This window comes from Perognathus longimembris, chromosome 3, assembly GCF_023159225.1.
Source record: "Perognathus longimembris pacificus isolate PPM17 chromosome 3, ASM2315922v1, whole genome shotgun sequence".
NCBI lineage: Eukaryota > Metazoa > Chordata > Mammalia > Rodentia > Heteromyidae > Perognathus > Perognathus longimembris.
The window spans coordinates 42,520,556-42,542,739 of record NC_063163.1 but is presented as its reverse complement, the minus strand read 5'-3'; the positions used below and the strand labels follow the sequence as shown (position 1 = coordinate 42,542,739).

The 22,184-nt window shown below is 42.0% G+C and overlaps 1 protein-coding gene across 2 annotated transcripts in view; it reads right to left on the bottom strand.

Moving 5' to 3' along the window:
• Positions 1–3,295, bottom strand: part of Rb1 (RB transcriptional corepressor 1) — a 133,809-nt gene extending 130,514 nt beyond the window's left edge. The window contains exon 1 of one of the 2 annotated variants that reach the window (XM_048341373.1): positions 2,962–3,295. In XM_048341373.1, coding sequence (XP_048197330.1) covers positions 2,962–3,083 — 122 coding nt within the window. In that variant the 5' untranslated portion in view covers positions 3,084–3,295. Of the gene's footprint in view, positions 1–2,220; positions 2,531–2,961 lie in introns of those variants that run through there. The other variant, XM_048341374.1, reaches the window with a different exon arrangement.
• Between the last annotated feature and the right edge of the window lie 18,889 nt (positions 3,296–22,184).

Genomic DNA, 22,184 nt, shown 5'->3' with positions numbered 1-22,184 from the left:
TACTCACTTGTTTTGGGTAATGTTGGTATAAACAAACACAATGCACTACAAGTATTTGTGTACAGTACATAATACTTGAAAACAAATTGTACTGGTTTATACCATACTATATTTTTATAATTAAAACCACTTATTAAAAAACAGTTTAGGGGCTGGGGATATAGCCTAGTGGCAAGAGTGCCTGCCTTGGTATACCCGAGGCCCTAGGTTCGATTCCCCAGCACCACATATACAGAAAACGGCCAGAAGCGGCGCTGTGGCTCAAGTGGCAGAGTACTCGCCTTGAGCGGGAAGAAGCCAGGGACAGTGCTTAGGCCCTGAGTCCAAGGCCCAGGACTGGCCAAAAAAAAAAAAAACAGTTTAATAGGGCTGGGGATATGGCCTAGTGGCAAGAGTGCTTGCAAAAGTTTAATATAAGTTTGTGTCAAGCCAACAGCAGCTTTACAAATCTGGTATTCCACCCCCCTCCTCACTGCAGCTAGAAGCCACACCAAGCAATTGACCCACAGATCAATCTAAGTTTGTGTTAAGTGAATTCTATGATGTTTACACAAAATTCATCTGACACAGTTCTCAGAATATGAGTACATGTCCCTGTTAAACATACATGACTGTAGGTAATCTACAAAGATCTACTATGCACACTAATGACAACTTTCTTGGGTAGATATAACAAAGAACAGACTATATTTGTATGGCTTTGACTTACAGGAGAAATGCTGACAGTTCCCAATACTTAGTTATAACATAATGTGCTGGGAGGGAGGGGAAGATTAAAGACCCAATGTCCTTCTTTCCCAGGGTGATAGCCAGAGCTTCAATTTCTATGCTTACTCTCTAATAACAAGACCGTTCCAAACGTGTGTGGATGGCACTATAAGACAATCCATTGGGGCTGGGGATATGGCCTAGTGGCAAGAGTGCTTGCCTCGCATACATGAAGCCCTGGGTTCAATTCCCCAGCACCACATATACAGAAAATGGCCAGAGGTGGCGCTGTGAGCAAAAAGAAGCCAGGGACAGTACTCAGGCCCTGAGTCCAAGCCCAGGACTGGCAAAAAAAAAAAAAAAAAAAAAAAAAAGAAAGACAATCCATTATGGAGCAGAAGGATGGTGAGCTCTAGGCAAGCCTGGACTAGAGATTATGTCAAAAGGGGGTGGGGGAGGGATAATAGGAGGCAGAAGTGGGGAGGGCAGAATTTGATCCTATTCACCTTGCCAATAGATCTCTGGTCCCAAATTAAAACCAGTAAAATTGACAATGCTCTTTCAATTCTGGGGCAATTTTTTTACATCACTGCTCTTTCCAAAGAGAAACTTTGGAAAGTATTATATACATGAGAGTTCAATAAAAGATAATTCTTCTAGAACACTCTCCATCTAGTTTCATTTGTTTACCATTGAGTAGGATTTTTAATTGATGTATAAGACAACCCATTTAAAAATATGAATTTAAATGCTTTGTAAAAGTCTATTATCAAAAAATTCTTTTCCAATCTTTTTACAATCCTGTCTTAATTCTGTTAAGAGTCTGGGCAGAAGAAAGAAAGGCACTATTCAATGGGGATAACATGGGGCCTGGTAACCGGGCATGGTGGCACAGGTCTGTAATCCTAGCACTTGAGAGAACAAGGCAGGAGGATGGTGCGCTCCAGGCATGCCTGGGCTTGACTGTATATTAAAATAATAATAGTAATAATAGCACCAATGGGTGGATAGGGGTCTTGGTGATAAACTAAAATAAGGGAGAGGTGGGGCTGGGGGGAGCATAAACTGATCTCATTCCCTTGCCAACAGATTCGTGGTCTTAAAGTAAAATCAACAATACTCTTGATTTTATTTAATAAGAGAGTAGCACAGTGGAGAAAACCAAAATGTTGATATGCAGTATTTCTGTCATTTCCACTGCATCTACACGGACTTGCTTTTTAGATTTCATTTAGTAAGTGGGGAGAAAAAGTTCCTGCTAGCAAGGACACCACTGATTCCGTATCTCTCCCTCCCCCCCCCAAAAAAAATACTCCCCAAAAGAATGGAACACAGAGATCTTGGCAGGCTCAAAGGCAAAAGAAGACAAAAAAAAAAAAAAAAGATGGAAGAAATAATGAGGCATGCTGAAGTCGATTAGCACGCAAGTCCTATTCAATAGAGAAAGAAAAATGTTTTAGAAACTTGCACGCATTTTGGGTACAACGTCCCAAGAAACTTTTGCCCACTTACCAGTCCCTCTCAAGAGCTCCGCTTCGCCAGAACTCTCAATCCCCCGAGGCCTGGCAAGACTGGGGTGCAGGGCACCCCCACCAAGCCGCACAGCCGGGAACCCTCGCGGGGCCACCGACACCCACGACTCTGGCAAGGCACGCTCGAGGCTTTTTATCGGCCTCTCCCAGGACCGGGCTGCGCGGGACACAAACGCTCGCCCAACTGTTGCATTTGCGGGAGAAGCAAGGTGGAACGAGGTGGGGGGGTGTCTTTAAACGACCCTGGAGTCGTCCAGATCTCCGTAGGAAAGACCTTCTCCGGCAGACACTGGTCCGGGTCGCGTTCTTCCCCTAACCCCCCCGCACCACCCGCGGCTGGTCTGCGCCCGGCCCGGGCTCGCGCGGACCCGGAGCCTCGGCGCCGGCCCGAGGAGAAGCCTTGCACCTGTCACTTCGCTCAGGAACCCGAGCCCCACCCGCCCGACACCTGTCAAGTCGGAACCGCGACCCCGGCAAGAGATACCCTTCCCCTCTGCTCGCGAGCCCGCAGCCCCGTCCCCCACCTCCCGCCGCCGCTCCCGCTGCGCTGCGGAGTCGAGCGCGATCGTGCCCCGGCGGGGACCCGGTCCCCCTCCACACACGCCTGACAAAGATGCGCCCCCCGCCCCGCCGCCGCCGCCGCCAGGGCGTCCGCGCGCCGCACCTTCCGCGCGCCCTTCTCGCCCGCGGGCCCTCGGCGGCGGCCGCTGCGCTCGCTCACCTGGCCAGCGGCAAGTCCTCGGGGCCGCTGTCTGGCTCCGGGTCCTCCGCGGGCGGCGGTGGCGGGGGCGCTGGGGGCTCGACGGCGGTGACCGCCGCTCTCCGGGGGTGTTTGGGCGGCATGACGCGCTTCCCCGGGCTGGCGCCGGCGAGCTGTAGAGGCGCGCGGGCAGGCGGGCGCGCGCGCGCGAGGCACGCCCCGTCCCCTCCTGAGACTCCCGTTACAAAAATAATGTGGACGTCCCCAGAGACAAACCGGACGCGCCCTCACACATACACACCCCCCCCACACACGCCCGGCAACCGAGCGCCGCGTCCAACCGCGGGAAAACGTCACTTCCGCCCGCGGCGTCACGTCCGCGAGGCTCCCCGGGCCCGCCGCGTCTTGTTGGGGGGAACCGGGGCGCCGGGTGAGACGCGGGCCCGGACGAGGGCACGCGGGCTGGGCGGGAAGTTCGGGCCTCCCCTTCCCGCCCTTTTCCCTCCTCCCCCCGGAAGCCCGTGCCCGCCGCCGGCACCGGCGTTTGCCAAAAACTCTCCGATCGGGGCCAGTGCGCTGGTGGGGCGGCTTCACAGAGAGTCTGACAGGTGACCTCGGGACCCCATTTCTTATCTGTGGGGCTGACCGGGGCCAGCGCGCGGCCTAGCCGCCGGGAACCCGGGGCACACGCGCCCCGGGCGGGCACGCCCCTCTCCCTCCTTCGGCCGCGCCTCCCTCGGCTCCCGGCCGCTCCCGCCCAATCCCGGGACTGCTGTCGGCCAAAACAAAAACAAACGTGGAGCCCGAGTAGGGGCTGGACTTCGCCTATCGCTAGTAGGAGTTACCGGGAGGAGGCAGTTTACGAGCCTCTCTGGATCCCTAGTGAGGAAAAAGAGAGCTGTGGGCATTGAACTGATTACAGGACAATAAAAGGCCTTGGTGGTGTGAAAACGGGACTCATCGTTTAAGGAGGATCTTGAGAGGAACCGTGGCACTGGAATAGAAGTTTGGTAGGCCAACTTAAAGTTTAAGGCTAGCTTTAAATGTTCCCCGCACTTGTACTCCCACCCTACATAATTATTTAATCCTTCCAAACAGCTCCTCAGAATGCATAGTACTAGCAATCCACGTTTCAGATTGGGAAAAAGGCTCAGAAGAGTTCATTTGTCCTGTATTATAAAAGTGGTGGCCATTGGGGCTGGGAATATGGCCTAGGGGCAAGAGTGCTTGCCTCATACATGAAGCCCTGGGTTGGATTCCTCAGCACCATATATATAGAAAATGGCCAGAAGTGGCGCTGTGGCTCAAGTGGCAGAGTGCTAGCCTTCAGCAAAAAGAAGCCAGGGACAGTGCTCAGGCCCTGAGTCCAAGGCCCAGGACTGGCAAAAAAAAAAAAAAAGTGGTGGCCATTGAGTTGAACCCAAGTATATTTGACTCCGTGTATCTAGTACCTTAATGTTGCAGACATCAGAAAAGAACAGAGTAGAGCTGCCACTGTCGAATATTGGCTTAGAAGCTGTAGCTCTTGGTTTTTATTTATACTAATAGATTCTCAGCTATGTGATTTCTCCCTTTAGCATACCCCCAATTGTTCTCTCAGAACACCCCAACTGCTGCTATTGTGAATCAAGTGCAGGTATGCTCAGATAGAAACTCCCTTTTCGGGCTGGGGATATAGCCTAGTGGCAAGAGTGCCTGCCTCGGATACACGAGGCCCTAGGTTCGATTCCCCAGCACCACATATACAGAAAACGGCCAGAAGCGGCGCTGTGGCTCAAGTGGCAGAGTGCTAGCCTTGAGCGGGAAGAAGCCAGGGACAGTGCTCAGGCCCTGAGTCCAAGGCCAAAAAAAAAAAAAGAAAGAAACTCCCTTTTCTTGGAGAAGCTGCACAAGGACTGAGGCATCTGGAACCTTCAAGTAGGTTGTGAGGCTGGGTTTATGCCCAGAAAGTTGTGCAGTGGTTCATCATTCCTGTGTATCACAAAGAGTGATGTGTGAAGGCTTGCAAACATTTATATACTCAGTAGCCAGTCCTGCCCAACTTCAGAAGTCCTCCATTAGGCCCAAACCCTGATCCAACCACACAGAATGAAAGACAAAAAATTCCATTTACCTTGTGCCAGATTTAGGCAAGAGTTCAGGATGCTGATTTGACTTTTGGAAGAATGAGGATAGTTGACTGTGGGCCTGGTAAAAGGAGATACAGGAATGACAAAACTATCTCTTAACTATTATGAGAATGTCACACTTATGAGAATGTCACACTTGCTAATTGTTGCACTTGTTGAAAGCTGAGATCAACCAATAGACAAGCAGAAATGTTGACATAGTGTAGTAGGAATATCAAAAGATCTGAATCCAGCTGCTTACTCAGGCTGGGTCCCACCTCTCTCCCACCTTTAGATCTTGCTTTATAAATGCTTACTAATATGCTATTTAAAAAAAGATTGGAATCCTCAATAACAGAGTCTCTGGATTTAACCAACCCTAGAACAGACCTCAACTGAGCTGATGTTTTCAACTGAAAACATCAGGATGGATAATTTTCCTGTGAACCCTTTCAGGACAGGGGTCAAATCTTAGGCATTATTGTAGCCGCAGGACACACAGTAATTGCTTGCTTGCTAAAAAGGAAGAATAATAACAAAAAATAAAATTAAAAATAAGTAAGTAAAAGTAGGGAGAGCCAAGGAAATTTTTTGGAACAGAAGTTAATGCTCTTTACATGTAGACATGACTTGCTTTATTTAAACCTAGTTTTAAACATCTTAAGATTTGTCAAAACTAAAATAAATCAAAACAAGTTTATCAATTTACAAAATGATGCATATCTTTACATAGCATGGCTTAACTTTGCTTCCTAGTGCATTTTAAATATATTTCTCTTCCTCACAACACAGGGGTAACTGAGTAAACATTCTCCATACATTCTCCATCACAGCCTTCTTTTTCAAAAAAGTACAGAAATTACTTTTTTTCATTTTTATTTGGTTTAATTGATAAATGTAATAGAATTTTTTTGAGACCGCTGACAATATAGTAAACTTTAAAGAATCTATTTCAGTCTCACTCACTTGTATTTCTTGGAATTGAATATATACATTATTCACCAACAAATGCTTAATGGATTTAAATTTACATTCACTTTATTTTCAGAAACTTGAAAAACAATCTCATTAAATAAAGGCTATATGGTGTAGGGAAAATGGAGGAGAACGGAAAAGGAATAGGTCAGACTCCATCATCAATAGGTGAGGACTGTTTATTGAGGAACAGCGAGGGGCACAGACCTTCCTGCAGGTTTGGAGGTTGTGCCAGGGGGTGAATTTGGGACCAGGCTTATATAGGGTCTGAGCAAGGAGGCAGGTTATTGAAAGGACCACTAGGTCTAGGAAGTGGGGCTTTTCTGTTTGGCCCACAAAGGGTTGTTTACAGCTGAGCCTAGGTGAGATGTCCTGCCTGCATATCAAAGCAGGTTCCCATAAAGGTTTTGCCTGGTGCCTGCATATTAAAGCAGGTTCCCCCTGTTGTCTGTGTGGGCCTGAGGCAATGGGGGGGGGGGGGGCGGGCAGTCAATCCTTCATATTCCATCTTTGGATACATAGAAAGAATGGGCGTAGAGGGGAGAGGCAAATCCTTCATATTCCATCTTGAAGGCAAGTCCTTCATATTCCATCTCTAGGTACATAGAAAGAATGGGCCTAGAAGGGAGAAGCAAGTCCTTCATATAGGATCTTTGGATACATAAAAAGAATGTGCTGTGAGGGGAGCAACAAGGAGAACAAGGCAGAAGTTCTTTTTCCTCTAGTAATTTAAAATATCTTGTTTACAATAAAAATAAATAAACAATTTAGAAAAATAGTGCCTAAGTATAACCGAATGGCCACATTTACTTACCTTCATCATTAGTAGTGAAAATATGGTGGCCCCTAAAGCAAGGGAAATTAGTAACTGAGAATTTTCCCTTCTGGAGATCCAAAGTTTTACCTTGATTATTACTTTTACTTCACCTTTTCAAACATAATTGCTCAAATCTATAAGAATGTTTAAATAGACTGTTAGCCTTGAATATTAGCTATAAAATGCAAAGATTTAAGAACTCTCAACAATTGAGATTCAGAAAATGCCACAATTATTTAATCCTTTAGGATCATTTTACACACATTGGAATGTGTTATCCAATAAAAAGAAGTTTCATCTGATCTACACACACACATTGTATTTGTTTAAAAAGTTGATGGTATACCAAAATAAAAACTTTTCTGGGTGCAAGTGGCTCAGTTTGTAATCCAAGCTGAGATCTGAGGATCAGAGTTGGAAGTCAGCCCAGGTAGGAAAGTCCATGAGATATTTATATCCAATTAACCACCAATAAGCTGGAAGTGGAGCTGGGGCTCAAGTGGTACAGCACTAGCCTTGAGCAAAAAAAAAGAAGAAGAAGCAGCTTAGGAAGAGTGTCCCAGGCCCTGAGTTCAAGGCTCAAGACTGGCACAAAAATAAATAATAAAATAAAAGCTTTCTTTGAGTTTATAATGTGGAAAGGAAGCCTTCCTTAGCTTCAGACTCCTTCAGTGACATTAGAATACTATTTGTCTCTACTAGTTAACAAGTCTTTTTTCACCATGTTTTCAGTGGCCAAGCTTTCACAATATTTCTATTTCTTTGCCTAAGTGCAGTGCATTGAAAGTGCAGTCACCATTGATTTGCACTATTTCCCCAGTTTCTCCATTTCACAAGATGTGCCTGGCTCATTTCCACTACCAACTATACACACTGTACTAAAACCACTGAGTTATCAGTGATATGCTACTGAAACCACTCACTTTTCAAAGGAACTAGTGTCCTAGTTGCCAGATCAGTGGCTTCTTTGGGGTCTTCAATTTCCTTGACGTGTAAACTGTACAGTTTGTATGGTAAACTAGTTGTCCTTTGTTTAAAATTTTTTCCCCAGTCTTTCATAAATCCATGGTTTCCTTCTCTCTTCTCTTTGTAAACTCTTCACATGTTCTTTTTCTGACAGTCACTTCTATGAAGGTGGTCCTCTGGAACAACACACAAAGTATGGTCCTTGCACCAGTACCCAATCAGCAAACTGCAATTTAGCTCACAAATTTAAGAGTAAGTATCAAACCACGAAGACTTGCAATCACAGCACTCTAGAGACTGAGACAAAAGGATCTGGAGTTTGAGGCCAACCTGGGCTAAATAGTGAATCCCAAGCCCATCTGGGCTACAAAACTAAAGCGCTCAATCAAACCAAAGCAGAGTTAAGTGCTAGAGTAGTTTGGCACATCAGCAATTTCCAAAGTCATAATCATTGGACACCTCTAATTACACAGAATATAGAGCAAAGAACAGCTCACATGTTCTCTTACTTGTATGATGAGTTGCAGGTGACATGGTTTGGCCTTGTCACATGCAGTAAGACCATGTGACAATGAATGACATGTTAAGATTATTTTATTTCCTGCAATTTGAAAGGGAGTGAAAGTCTGAAAATGTATTCATTTACTTGTTGACTTTCAGTCATTTAATTTTAATTGAGCTTGTTATAGTGATATATATATATAGCTAGTTGAGGAAATAAATTTATACCCTTTATAATAACATGTTATATTTGTTTGTTTAGTTGTTTGTCTGGTGCTAGTACTGGAGCTCAAACTCAGGGCCTTAAGCTCTGGCTTGGCTTTTTCTATTCAAGGCTGGTATTATATCAGTGGAGCCACACCTGTACTTTCTACCTTTTGTTTTAAATCCTATATTATACACATAAAAGTGCCTCACTGTCTTATGAATAAGAGCCACACATCTATAGTGTGTTAGTAGTAGTATAGTGAATTAAATAGTGATCACAGTAATAATTCCAAAGTACTAGAGATCTAAGTGTTGGTTGGGTTTTTCTTAGAAGTATAGTTTTCTGCTTACTGAAATCATTTTTATAATAATTTTATAGCTAAAACCATCTGCCAACTACTTAAGCAATAAAGCTTTCAAACATAAATAACAGTTGTATATGTATAAAATATGAAGAAAGTAGGCACTTTCCAAAACATTTGAATATTTACTTTCCCTCAAAATAAGGTTTACCCAAAATAATCATGAGTCAAGAGTTCATTTCTTTGGTAAAGGCTCACTGATGTACAATAATCCTTATAGGGCAACTTTTTAAACTGGATTCTGATGAATTTTGGTTAAAGATGAATTTTGAAAAATAAAACCTTCTTCATTATAGATAAAAGTTAAAACTAAGTATCCTAAACTTACTGAAATTGCTTTAGATCTTTTTTCATATCTTTGAAAAGCTGTTTTGTTTTTTGTTGTTGTTGTTGGTAGTGGGGCTTGAACTCTGGGTCTGTGCGCTGCCGTGAGCTCTTCAGCTCAAGGCTAGCACTCTACCACTTGAGCCACAGCACAACTTCCAGTTTTCTGGTAGTTAATTGGAAGTAAGAGTTTCATAGACTTTCTTGCCCAGCTGGCTTGGAACTGTGATCTTCAGATCTCAGACTCCTGAGTAGCTAGGATTAAAGGCGTGAGCCACTGGCACCTGGCTAAAATGTTTTTCTATTGCTAGTGCTATTAACATACAATTTTATTTATTTATTTATTTATTTGCCAGTCGTGGGGCTTGGACTCAGGGCCTGGGCACTGTCCCTGGCTTCTTTTTTTGCTCAAAGCTAGCACTCTGCCACTTGAGCCACAGCGCCACTTCTGGCTGTTTTCTGTATATGTGTGGTGCTGGGGAACTGAACCCAGGGCAGCACTCTTGCCACTAGGCCATATCCCCAGCCTCTACATGCAATTTTTAAGAAGCAATTTAGCTATACATTATCTCCTTGGAGTAGAATGTAACCAATTCAGTTAACCTAAATTACATTGTTTAATGAGCAAGGGGCATACTCCTTGATCACATTAAAATGTTTTAAATTAATATTCATTCTGTTTGTTAATATTCAGTGTGAGAAACTGCTACTTCACTACCAACTAAGCACCAGACATGTACACAGCAGTGTTTGAAGTAGGAAGGAAGCACAGTATATTGTCTAAGTATTGTTTCATTACCTTGTAAAACAGAAATAGGCTCTGGCTTATGGAAAGAAGTGACAATTTTTTTTTTTTGCCAGTTCTGGGGCTTGAACTCTGGGCTTGGGCACTATCTCCGAGCTTTTTTGCTCAAGGCTAGCACTCTACCACTTGAGCCACAGCACCATTTCCAGCATTTTCTGTTTATGTGGTACTGAGGAATCGAACTCAGGGCTTCATGATGCTAGGCAAGTACTCTACCATTAAATCACATTCCCAGCCAAGAAGTGATAAATTATTGAAAGAACACTTCATGGAATTAAAACTAATGCTGGAAGCTAAGATTCAGGAAGGGCAATATATCAGACACATCAAAAAGTATATATGTCCCTAGAGACATGGCTCTATGGTGCAATGTCTGCCTGAAACTGTAAGGCTCTGAGTTCAGAGTCCAGCACTCCCCCATCAATGTGATTTTTTCTCTTTTTTGTTTTATTTTGTTTTAAAATATGTATACAAGACCTACTAGCCTAACTCCTCCCCTGACTTCAGAGGCAATGGACACTGTTTTCTCTAGCTGCTACCACAACAACCAGCCCTGCACCGGCCCTACTCAGCCACTACTGCTGCAAGAGACTTCATGACCAAGCCACACACAGCTCACCTTCCACCAGAGCTGGGTGGAATATTGCCTCATCACTGAGTCTTTAATATATGAGAAGCCTGGAAGTGCAAAGGAATTTGTGCTTGGGGGAAGTGGGGGTATTGTAAACCCTTATTCATCACAAATGGATCCAGTTGAGACACTCTTCCCTTCATTGATGAAGTTGGTAGAATACAGCTTTGACATATGTCAGGCAAATCACTTTCAATGTAAAGACAAGTTGCTGTATTTCTCACATCCTGCCACTAAAAAAAAAGATTCATTGCTTAGTGGGCATTTTTAGATTCAAGAACAGCACATACTGTTTTTAGGATGACAACTCCAAACCACTTATCATATGACTTCAGAAGATTCTAGTTTCAAGTGGATCCCAAAGTCAAACAGTTCCCTAGAATGGATGCAGGTAGCAATGCAAGAGGGCCTGCTGCGTGCTCCATCTAACACAGCAGATCCAGTAGTGTCCACGGTATCATTGATAGATAAGTGCTGGAGAGCATCTTTGGCAAGTTCCAATAGAAGGTACATGCCTGAGATTTTAGAGCAAGACAGTTATTTCTGGAAGAAAAATTGTCTGCATTTCGAGGGTGATTTCTCTTCAGAAGATCTGCTATTCTTTTCCTTGGGGGAAGTCTCTGTCCCTTGTCATAAGGATATTATTTGATCGGTTCTGTCTTTCCTGAAACTCAAAGTGATTGCCGAAGAGAGGCTCAGAGTATAATGACATTAATGTGTAATGATTGTAGGAATGCCAAACTTTTGTCCTGCTTTTACTCAACATGTGGCCTAACAAAGGAGTCAGTGATTTTTATTTTTTTTTCTGGTCCTGGGGCTGAACTTTGAGCCTGTCTCTGAGCTCTTTTGCTCAAGGCTGGCACTCTACCACTTAAGCCACAGAACTACTTCCAGCCTTTTCTGACTAGTTTATTGGAGATAAGAGTCTCATGGACTTTCATGCCCAGGCTGGCTGCAAACCATGGTCCTCAGATCTCAGCCTCCTGAGTAGCTAGCATTATAGGTGTGAGACACTGGTGCCCAGCTGTTTTGGGTTTGTTTGTTTGTTTGAACAAAAGTAGTTTCTAAGTGCTGGATATAGTTTCTCCTCTTCATTCCAGGAACACACCTGGTGTTTCTGCATGCCTGCTTGTGGGCATTGAGGGGCACAGGCAGTGATTCACTCAGTGACTCATCCAGGTAAGTTCTCACTCCATTTACTGGCTAGACACCTTTTCTCTCAGCTCAGAGGATCTTTTAGTTATATTAAAATGACTTCTCCATGATTGTGCTCTGAGTCTTCTTCATGGGGTTTGTGATAATTAAGTGTGATAATTGTAAAGGTATTGCTCATGTATGAGTAAAGTTGGCACCACAGAATTTCTGTCATGAGGGCTTTTTCATCCTTTTCTAGCAGTTTGGGGAAATGATTGTCCATTAAAAAGATAATTTCTGAATCCACCATATTTTTGGTATGAAAGCTGACATTTCTTTTCACAGCTAGTATTTATTTCAAGTTCGAGATACAGGTTTGGCTTCTTGTCCAGTTATCACTTTTCCTTGTTGTCTGAAATGAAATTGTGAGCTGTACCACTGTGGAGGGCTGTGGGTGTGGCTCAGAGGGTAAACTACTTGCCTTGCAAGTAGGAAGCCCTGTTTCAAGTCCCAGTACTGTCAAAACAAACAAGCAAAACCAGAATGTACTATTGTGTGATAACGTCTAAGGATTAGTTCGCTTTCTTTCCCTTTTTTCTGCTTAATTTCTCTTTCTGAAAACAATCAGGAAAAAATGATAGGCTTTTTTTTTAATGGACGAGTGTGGAGAGAATAGAAATCAGATCTATAGAAAACAGATCAATAAACATTTTCTTCAAGTAGTGTAAGATCTTTTTAGAAAACAACCTAGATATTGTGAAAAAAATTAAACAATATGGTAAGATTATGGATAGGAATGTAAAATTGGAAAATTATTTCAGATGAGAAGGTTTTGTCTGAGTGTTTGTTTTTGCAGTGCTAAGGATTGAACCTAGAGTCTCACACATGCTAGATAAGTGCTCTACCACTAAACTACACCCCCTTTCTGAGCTGAAAAAGTGTTGTTGTTGCTGTTGTTTTTAAGAATTTTGAGGGAAGTAATCAAATGGTAGAACATCTGCTTGGGATGCATATTGCCCTAAGATCAAATCCTGTTACTACTCACCCCCACAACACACACCCAAATAAACAAAAAAGCAAAAAAGAACTAGACTTTGAAGAAACTCTTAAATCTTAAAAAATATATTATTTTCTGAAGCCCATAAAGAAAGCTCACTAAACAAACGTAGCATAAAAACATTTCTATAGACACAGCCAGAATGTCAAATGTGACTTTGCCTTTTGTTTGTCATGTACCAACTGTGTCTATTTTGGGTGGGTCAGAGAGACTGAGGTGAAGGAAGTGAAGAAGCTAGCCACCCACTCCTGCAGCTAACAGCTGCATGTCACACTGAAGGAAGAATGTCTAGCTGTCACAAATGTGGTAGAGCTATTGAAAGTGCATGAAGCTATAGAATTGCATCTGTACCCACCAGCTGGTACAGCCTATGATTTTGACACTTCCAGATTTATTTTTATTGATTTATTCATTTAATAAATATTTATCAACTCCCTACTAAATGGATCCTCAGAATCCAGGAGAGAAGCTTATTTTCCTTCCCTTCCACCACTGCATTTTGTTCTGTGAATAACACCAGGCACGCTCACATGCTAGGCAAGCTCTAATGTAACACTGAGCTACATTTCCAGCTCCTAATGGGGAGCCTTTCTAGCTAGAGATCCTACCTTCATGAAGACTATAAGCAGCTAGGCAAGGCAGATATGAAAATTATTCAAATTCACTATTACAAACTAAAGGAATGGATGGAGGATGGGGGCTGCTCTACTCTAGGTATCTGGGGATAGCCTTCCTGGAAAAGTGACATTGGAGCTGAATTCATGGATGTTTGGGAATTAGAGAACTGGACTGTGGAAAATCCTTGAGGCTGTTAAGGGAATAAAAGAAGATTCGTGGGTTCAGAGAATAAGAAAGGAGGAAAGGAGCCTGATATGAGATTGGAGACGCTGACAAAAGTAAGGCCACAATGCAGGCCAATGCGGGACACAGGAAAGCTTTTTAAGCTAAGAAAGGAAATAATCATATTTCTTCACTACTGTATGGAGAATTGAGAAAAGGAATGGATTCAACAAGACCAGCTAGAAATGTACTCACTGCCTTACATAGGAAACTGTAACCCCTCTGTACTTCACTTTGACAATAAAGGGGGGAAAAGACCACCTAGAAGGTCATTGTACTATGGCTTGCTGTGTCAAGAACTATTCTGCATAATTTGTTACTTCAGAGATGCCCTTCGGGAAATCTCGGACTTAAGTCATTAGTGGGGTTGGTTGGCAGCTTTTCTATTAACATTTTTTTTTTTTTTTTTGCCAGTCCTAGGCCTTGGACTAAGTGCCAGAGCATTGTCCCTGGCTTCTTTTTGCTCAAGGCTAGCACTCTGCCACTTGAGCCACAGCGCCACTTCTGGCCGTTTTCTATATATGTGGTGCTGAGGAATCGAACCCAGGGCTTCATGTATACGAGGCAAGCATTCTTGCCACTAGGCCATATTCCCAGCCCAGTTGGCAGCTTTTCTTACTGGATACAATTTGGTTAATGAATCCCCTTGGAGTCTCCAAATCTTTAATTTATGTTTATGAGGCAGGACTTCTTTATGTGGACTGCAAGAAATAACACAATGCCCAAATGGCTAAAGTAAGAAAGGCAGAGACCTCTTTGGGTGGAACAAACACCATTCAATAGACACCTTGAATGCACCAATCTTGTCTGTTCCATAGAGACAGAGCTAGGTCTCCTCGAAACCATGGTTTGTCTGAGGACAGAAGTCTCAGTTATGCACGGGTAGAGGTGTCCATCTGGGGTACTCAAGTCCCTTGGATAAAGGTAACAAACTGGTGTCCATCTGGGTTCACTGCCTGATTAAATTGGAGATTTGCTACCACTGCTGGGAGATGGTCATTGATTGACTCCTGAATAACAGTTTGTGCCAATCTCTCTTTGGGTCCATGAAAAGAAGGTTAAAGGACCCTGGTGAATAAAACTGTAGACTCCTTATCAATTCTGGTGGATCACCAAAGTTCTGAAAAAACCTATGTGAAAGTATGCATACATTTCCATCAGATGATCAATCTGCTTACATTCATAGGAAGCTAATTATCTTCCTCCCCGCTCAAGAGGAAACAGATCATATCTGAGATTAGGGCCACAGCTAAATAGCCTAATCTTGGAGTTTCAAACTGCTCTAGGCTCAATATAGGGAATGGCTGCTTCCAATTCAGGCAGTAAGCTTGTGTCTGAACTCCAGGGCTGATGGACAGTTTTTTTCATGTGTGTGTGATGATGTAGACTTCTTTTTTCTGTGTATAAAGTATCTAAGTATGTTAGTAGGTTTTTCATAGTTTTACTCAGAATATATTCTTGCAATAGCAGTACATATGTAAAAATAGCCTACAATGACATGTGTTGAGATTGGTGAAAAGGGAGGGGAGGGAAAGGGGATGAGGGAGAGGGATGGAGGGTTTGGGTCTGATCAAGATCCATTGTTGTATCTGTATATGGACATGCATATAACTTCATTGTACATCTAATTGAGGCTAATGAAAATATTAGAAAAGCATAAAAGAGGGGTTGGGAATATGGCCTAGTGGCAAGAGTGCTTTCCTTGTATACATGAAGTCCTGGGTTTGATTCCCCAGCACCACATATATAGAAAAAGCCAGAAGTGGCACTGTGGCTCAAGTGGTAGAGTGCTACCCTTGCGCAAAAAGAAGCCAGGGATAGGGGGTAGGAGGGAATGAGAGAGGAGGTTACAAACAGTAAAAGAAATGTATCTAATGCCTAACATATGAAACTGTAACCTCTCTGTACGTCAGTTTGAAAATAAAAATAAAAAATAAAAAAGAAGCTAAAAAAAATAATAAGTGAAAAAAATCCAAAAAAAAAAAAGAAGAAGCCAGGACAGTGCTCAGGCCCTGAGTCCAAGGCCCAGGACTGGCAAAAAAAAAAAAAAAAAAGAAGCAGGAGCTGGCTAGATGTGGTGCCATCTATCTATGATTGTAGTACTTGAGAAGTGGAGGCAAGAAGACACCAGACTACATAGTTACATAGTGAGACCCTGTATCAGAAAAAAAAAAATTTTTGCAAGAACTGGTAGCACAAAAGGTATACAGAGAGAATCATTTGACAAGAAGCAGAAAGAATAGGTCCTACAGAATGCTTCTGTCCCACATTTCCTAAATCTTCAAAGCTATATGAAATAGTTTCTTTTCTTGTGACAAAGCCTTATTATATGTAGCCCAAGCTGGTCTCAAATTCTACATTCTCCTGCCATACTCTTGAATGTTGGGTTTACACGTGTATATAGTCACACCAAGTAGTCAATGGTTCTAGTTTTGTTTTGTTTTGTTGCAGGTGGTGGCTTCTTGATACCGGGGCTTCAACTCTAGACTTCAATTTTGCTCAGCTTGCTTATGGGTCATGCTCTACCACTTGAGCCAAGTCTCCAGCCCAGATTATTTTGAAACTGCATTCTCAAGGATTTTTCTGCTTAGGCTGGCCTTGAACTTTGGTTCTAAAGATCTCAGATCATGTGTTTCTAGGATTATAAGCATAAGCCACTGGTGCCTAGCTCTGGCCATGAATAACAGCATCACCTAGAAGTTTGTTAGAGATGTAAATTCTCAGACACCACACAGATATACATGCAAAAATCAGAAACTCTAAGAGTAGTCTGTGCTTTAACAAATCTTATAGGTAATTCTTGTTCACTGGAAATTCTTGTTCACTGGCTTAAATTATAAATCATGCAGGGTTTATGGAGAACACTGATGAGAAAGCAAAATATGATATATGGATACACATGCACATATAATATATGTATATATTATGTGTATATACTATATGTACATATATCATATTGCATATATATGCAATATACATATGGAATATTATTCAGTCTTAAAAAAGGAAGGAAATTTCTGACATATACTATACTGGCTGAGCCTTGAAAACATTATGCTAGCTGCAATAAGCCATTCACATAAAGACAACTATTTATGATTGTTTTTTTTTTTTTTTTTTTTTTGGCCAGTCCTGGGGCTTGGACTCAGGGCTTGAGCACTGTCCCTGGCTTCTTTTTGCTGAAGGCTAGCACTGTGCCACTTGAGTCACAGCGCCACTTCTGGCCATTTTTTATATATGTGGTGCTGGGGAATCCAACCCAGGGCCTCATGTATACGGGGCAAGCACTCTTGCCACTAGGCCATATCCCCAGCCCCTTTATGATTGTTCTTATGTGAGATACTTAGAATAATCAAATTCGTAGAAATCAAAATGATGGTTACCAGGTACTAGGGGAAGGGGAGAATAGAAATCTGTCATTTAATGAATACAAAATTTTGTTTTTGCAAGATAAAAAGAACATAGGAGATTTGTCACACAACAATGCGAATATACTAAACACTACTCAACTGTATACTAAGAAATGCTTAAAATGGAAATATTTAAATTTTGTAATTTTACAATTAAATTTTTTTTTAAAAATACAGTGAATTATAAAGTATAGATCTTATTTGGATACTGATTCAATTACACAAACTTAAAAGGGAAATAGAACTTGTAAGACTGGGAAATTTCAAGAGTAACTATTTATTGACATTAAATCATTGTCTCTTTTGAGGTGTGATATGGTTTTGTTGATTTTTGTTTGTTTGTTTGTTTTGTTGATTTTTTTTAAATGCTGGCTTTTGGAAATAAATACAGATTTATGGATGAAATAGATTAATGCCTGGAATTTGCTTTAATAGTCAGATTGGGAGTACACAGGGCATAGATAAAACTAGACTGGTGATGAGTTAGCAATTGTTCAAGTTGGTTGAGAATATTCTGATTCCCCTCTATCTCTGTCCCCAACAAATACATACTCTTGTTCTTGAATGTTGATAGTATCTGATATTTTACTCTGTATATAGCAGATACCACATTTATGTCAATTTGCTCTCAGACCACAATGAGATGCTTGTTTTCAACTTTGTCTACCAAATCTGTTCCCTTCTGTCACATACATGGAACTAAGTAGTTCACTGCATTTCAATGGCTCAGAAGCCAGAATAAATAGCTTTGTGCCACATGGCACCATTAGGCCCTGTACACAGTCCAGGAATAACATTAGAAAGTGGGTGACTAATGCATGTCTGTCTGCTGAAACATATCCTGTAAGCCACAAAGTGTCAAAAAACCTGTAGACCGATTCTTGTCTTACAAACAGGACAACAGTGGAGACATGAGACTGATTTTCAGGTTAAATTTATCCATGAAGGAAACAGAGAGGCAATGTTTATATGAAATGGTAGGAAATTGAATACTAAGCACATCAGCTAGCTGCTCCAAACCATTGTCCCAAGAGCTTCTTGTGGAACAAACAATTAGCTGTTTCCTGCCATTTATTTCTAAGCTCTGTGTTTGCATTTAAAAGTATTGCATGATGAAAGCATTTTGTGTTTGTACCTTTTTATATTCAAATATGTCTACAAATAAAAAAGACTATAGTCAGTAGCATTGCAAACAAGCTTATTATGTGTCTGCTATTCTTTTGAAACCAAAAGGCTAAATGATTCTTGAAAGGCATACTTTAAAAAGTTTTTCCATAAGGATAATTGTGTTAAAATAGAAACTCAAAGGGAAAATGGGCTGGGTGCCAGTGGCTCATGCCTATAATCCTAGCTATTCAGGAGGCTGGGATCTGAGGATCATATGGTTCAAAGCCAGTCTAAGCAGGAAAGTCTGTGAGAATTTTATCTCCAATTAAACACCAGAAAACTAGAAGTTGGACTGTGGCTCAAAGTGGCAGTGCTAGCCTTGAGCACAAAGAGCTCAGGGATAGTGCCTAGGCCCAGAGTTCAAGGCCCATGACTGACAAAAAAAAAAAAAAAAAAAAGTATGTATTATAGTATCTCTTAGTGAAATGATACGCTGTTTAGAATGTGCTTTAAAATACTCTTGCAGAAATAAAACTAAAAAAGACATATATAAAGCGAGAAACATAAAATGTTAATTGGTAAAAGTAAGTGATGGATTTATGAGAATTTATTATATAATATTTCTACTTTTGTGTGCATGATAAAAAAATTACTAAATAAAAAGTAAAGTTCACATTTATAATCCTAGCACTTGGAAGACTGAAGCAGAAGGATCATGAATTGGAGACTAGAAGCCCTCTCTCAAAACAACAACAAACCAATGGAAAAGAAAAGTAAAAAATTGTCATCTTTAAAAACAAAAAGACAGTGCTCAATGGACTGAAGAGCCTTTATCTTTGTGGTCTCTCTCCCTGGCGTGCCCCCAAAATCTTCGGTTTTGAAACTAGGAGGTTCAGTATATTAAATACTGTACTTCAAAGTCATTGCCAGGAGATTTGCAACAACCCCACCCCCCACCCCCTCTTCAAGACTCAAGGCCTCCAAGTAAGTCAGACTCTCTGAAGACAAGACCTTCTGTTTTCTGCCTAAGGGTTGATTCTTTGAGAGATAAGAGGTCAACAGGTCACACACATTCTGTCTAATGCTCCTTGTTTTAAGTGGGCTGTTATTGACAGTCATCAGAGCAAGTTTCCACTGATACCTTGTGGCTTCCTGTGAAGAGGGTGGTTGCTGTCAGTCTGCCCTCAACCTGTGACTTTTCCAGTCTGGCTTAAATTCGCCTTGTCTGCAGTACTTTGTGAGTGTGGTTTGGAGCCAAACACAGATGATCCCTCCCCCCCCACCCCCAATCCTTAGCCAAATTTAGCCAAGTTTTTTACAGGATCCATACCAATTTTTGACTTTTTAGAGACTGTTTTTGTATATAGTTGGCTACTAAAAAAAAAGCTGATTCCTCTGTTTTCTCTGTTAGAATTTGGTAAGTGGAATGCCCTTGGACTTGCTGAGAGCTATAATAACCATTTATTGAATCATGCCCTTTAAGTATTCAGGAAGGATGACCCAGATATATAAGATTCAGTAGGAGATGTAGCTCAGTGGTCAAGTGTGGACTTGGCATGCACAAAGTCCTTAGTTTGATCTCTGGCTCTGAGCCAGAACTTTTTTAGGATCGATATGGTGACATATGCCTGTGAACCCAGCACTTTGGAAAATGAGGCAGAAGAATCTTAAGTCTGAGGTCAGCCTGGGTAACTAGCAAGTTAAGGCCCAGCCTTGAGTTCTTCAAAGAAGGAAAATTCACAATCCTTCCAGGTCTGAACCCCCATGCAAACTCCTCTGGGGAAGCACTTAAAGTGGCCATATACACACTACAAATTACTTATTCACAACCAGGATATTGCATTTTTGGAGTCAACTAGTAGAAAATACTCTACTATAATGACTTCTTTAAAAGCAAACAAAGAAACAAACAGAACTAGAGCTGGACACCAGTAGCTCATGTGTGTCATCCTACCTACTCAGGAGGTGGAAATCTGAGGATTGTGCTTCAAAACTAGCCCAAGAAGGAAAGGCCATGAGACTCTTAACTCCAATTAACCACCAAAGAGCCTGAAGTGGAGCTGTGGCTCAAGTGACAGAGTGCATGACTTGAGCACAAAAGGTTAGGGACAGCACCCAGGCCCTGTGTTCAAGCCCCAAGACCAGCACACACAAACATACACACCCAAAATAGAGCTAGGATTACATATTTGAAGTCAGTATCTGATGTACTAGATACTGTATTTGTTGGAATGAGTTAATGAGAAGAAACTATAAATTCCTATTGAATCTTTAGACTATATGCAGGATAGCAAAGACCCCTAAATCTGCAGATTTTTAATAAGCAGGACTTCCTCAGAATGCTGCCTTGAAAAGGATTTTTACTTATGAGTCAATCTAAAGATCAATACATGCTTTGCCACTATTTTCCTCCAAGGTGACTCAGCACTATCACATCCAAGGAATTCCATTAGAAGTTATTTGAATTTCAGCATTAAAATAAGGTAACAGATTTTATTTTCTACTCTGTCTACTGAAGACATAGTGCCCAGCTTGCTTTCTTAACAGGTCAACATAACTAGTATCACATTTCAGTGTATGCAACTTGCATTCCTATGACCATTCCAACCCCAAAATCAAATCCTAAAACTAAAAAAAGCAAAAGGCAGGCACCAGCGGCTCATGCCTGTAATCTCCTAGCTACCCAGGAGGCTGAGATCTGAGGTTTGTGATTTGAAGCCAGCCCAGGCAAGAAAGTCCATGAGACTCTTATCTCCAACAAATCACACACACACACACACACACACACACACACACACACACACACAGAGCTGTGGCTCATGCCGTAAAGCACTTTCAGTGAAAAACTAAGGGACAGCACCTAGGTCCTGAGTTCAAATCCCAGTACCAGCATAAAAAAAAATTAAACAAGCAAAAGAAAAAAAAGGAAGGCTTGGTTTTATATTAGCAGCCACTGAAGTCAACACAAGGGAGATTATATAGAACCATGTTTAAAATATTGAGCAAAATTCACTCAGTTAATATTTACTGAGTACTTAATACATGCCAGGTGCTATTCTCAGGGCTGGGACACAGCATGAACAACAAAAGTCTCTGCTGTTAGGGAATTTACGTATTACTTGGAAAAATAGACAATAAAAAGTACAAAAATAAGTGCATAAGTTGAGCACTGGTTGGTAGCTCATACCTATGGTTCTAGCTACTGGGGAGGTTGAGATGTGGAGAAATGCAGCTCAAACAGAAAAGTCCAAAAATAACCAGCAAAAAAGTAGGCTGGAGGTATGGCTTGAGTGGTAAAACACCAGCCCAAACAAGCTTGAGGCTCTTAGTTCAAACTACAGAGCCAGCAAAAGCAAGGAAAAGGTGTGTACTTCAGACTGTAATTGGTACCACTGAGGAAAAGAAGGCAGTAAGGTAGGTCATGGCAAGGAAAGCCCCTTGCATTGTAGACGTCTTAGCCACAGGTGGTCATAGCCACAAGGACTCCAGTGTGCATCTTATCAGCATCGCTGTGCAGGATGGCAAGGTAGCATAGACAATTTCTGGTTATTGAATGACTGCAGATGAGTGAGGGAGGGGCAAGGTAGCAGAGCCAAGGATACACTTCCTCTGCCTGTTGGACATCTCATTCTATGTGGTCTATAGAACCCACCAAATTCAAGGAGACTGCCTGAAAAACAGAAGAGCTGAGAGAAAAATGTGTCCCCCAAATACTCTCCACTTGTTTGCATTTTGCACTGCATATTGTATAAAAAGAGTGAGTGTGTGTGTGTGTGTGTGTGTGTGTGTGTGTGTATTCCATTGTAGGGCTTGAATTCAGGGCCTGGGAGCTGTCCCTGAACTCTTTGCTCAAGGCAGGTGCCCATCCACTTCAAGTCTCAGCACCACTTCCTGTTTTCTGGTGGTAAACTGGAGCTAAGAGTCTCACCGGCTTTCCTGCCCAGGCTGGCTTTGAACTGCGATCCTCAGATCTCAGCCTCCTGAGTAGCTAGAATTACAG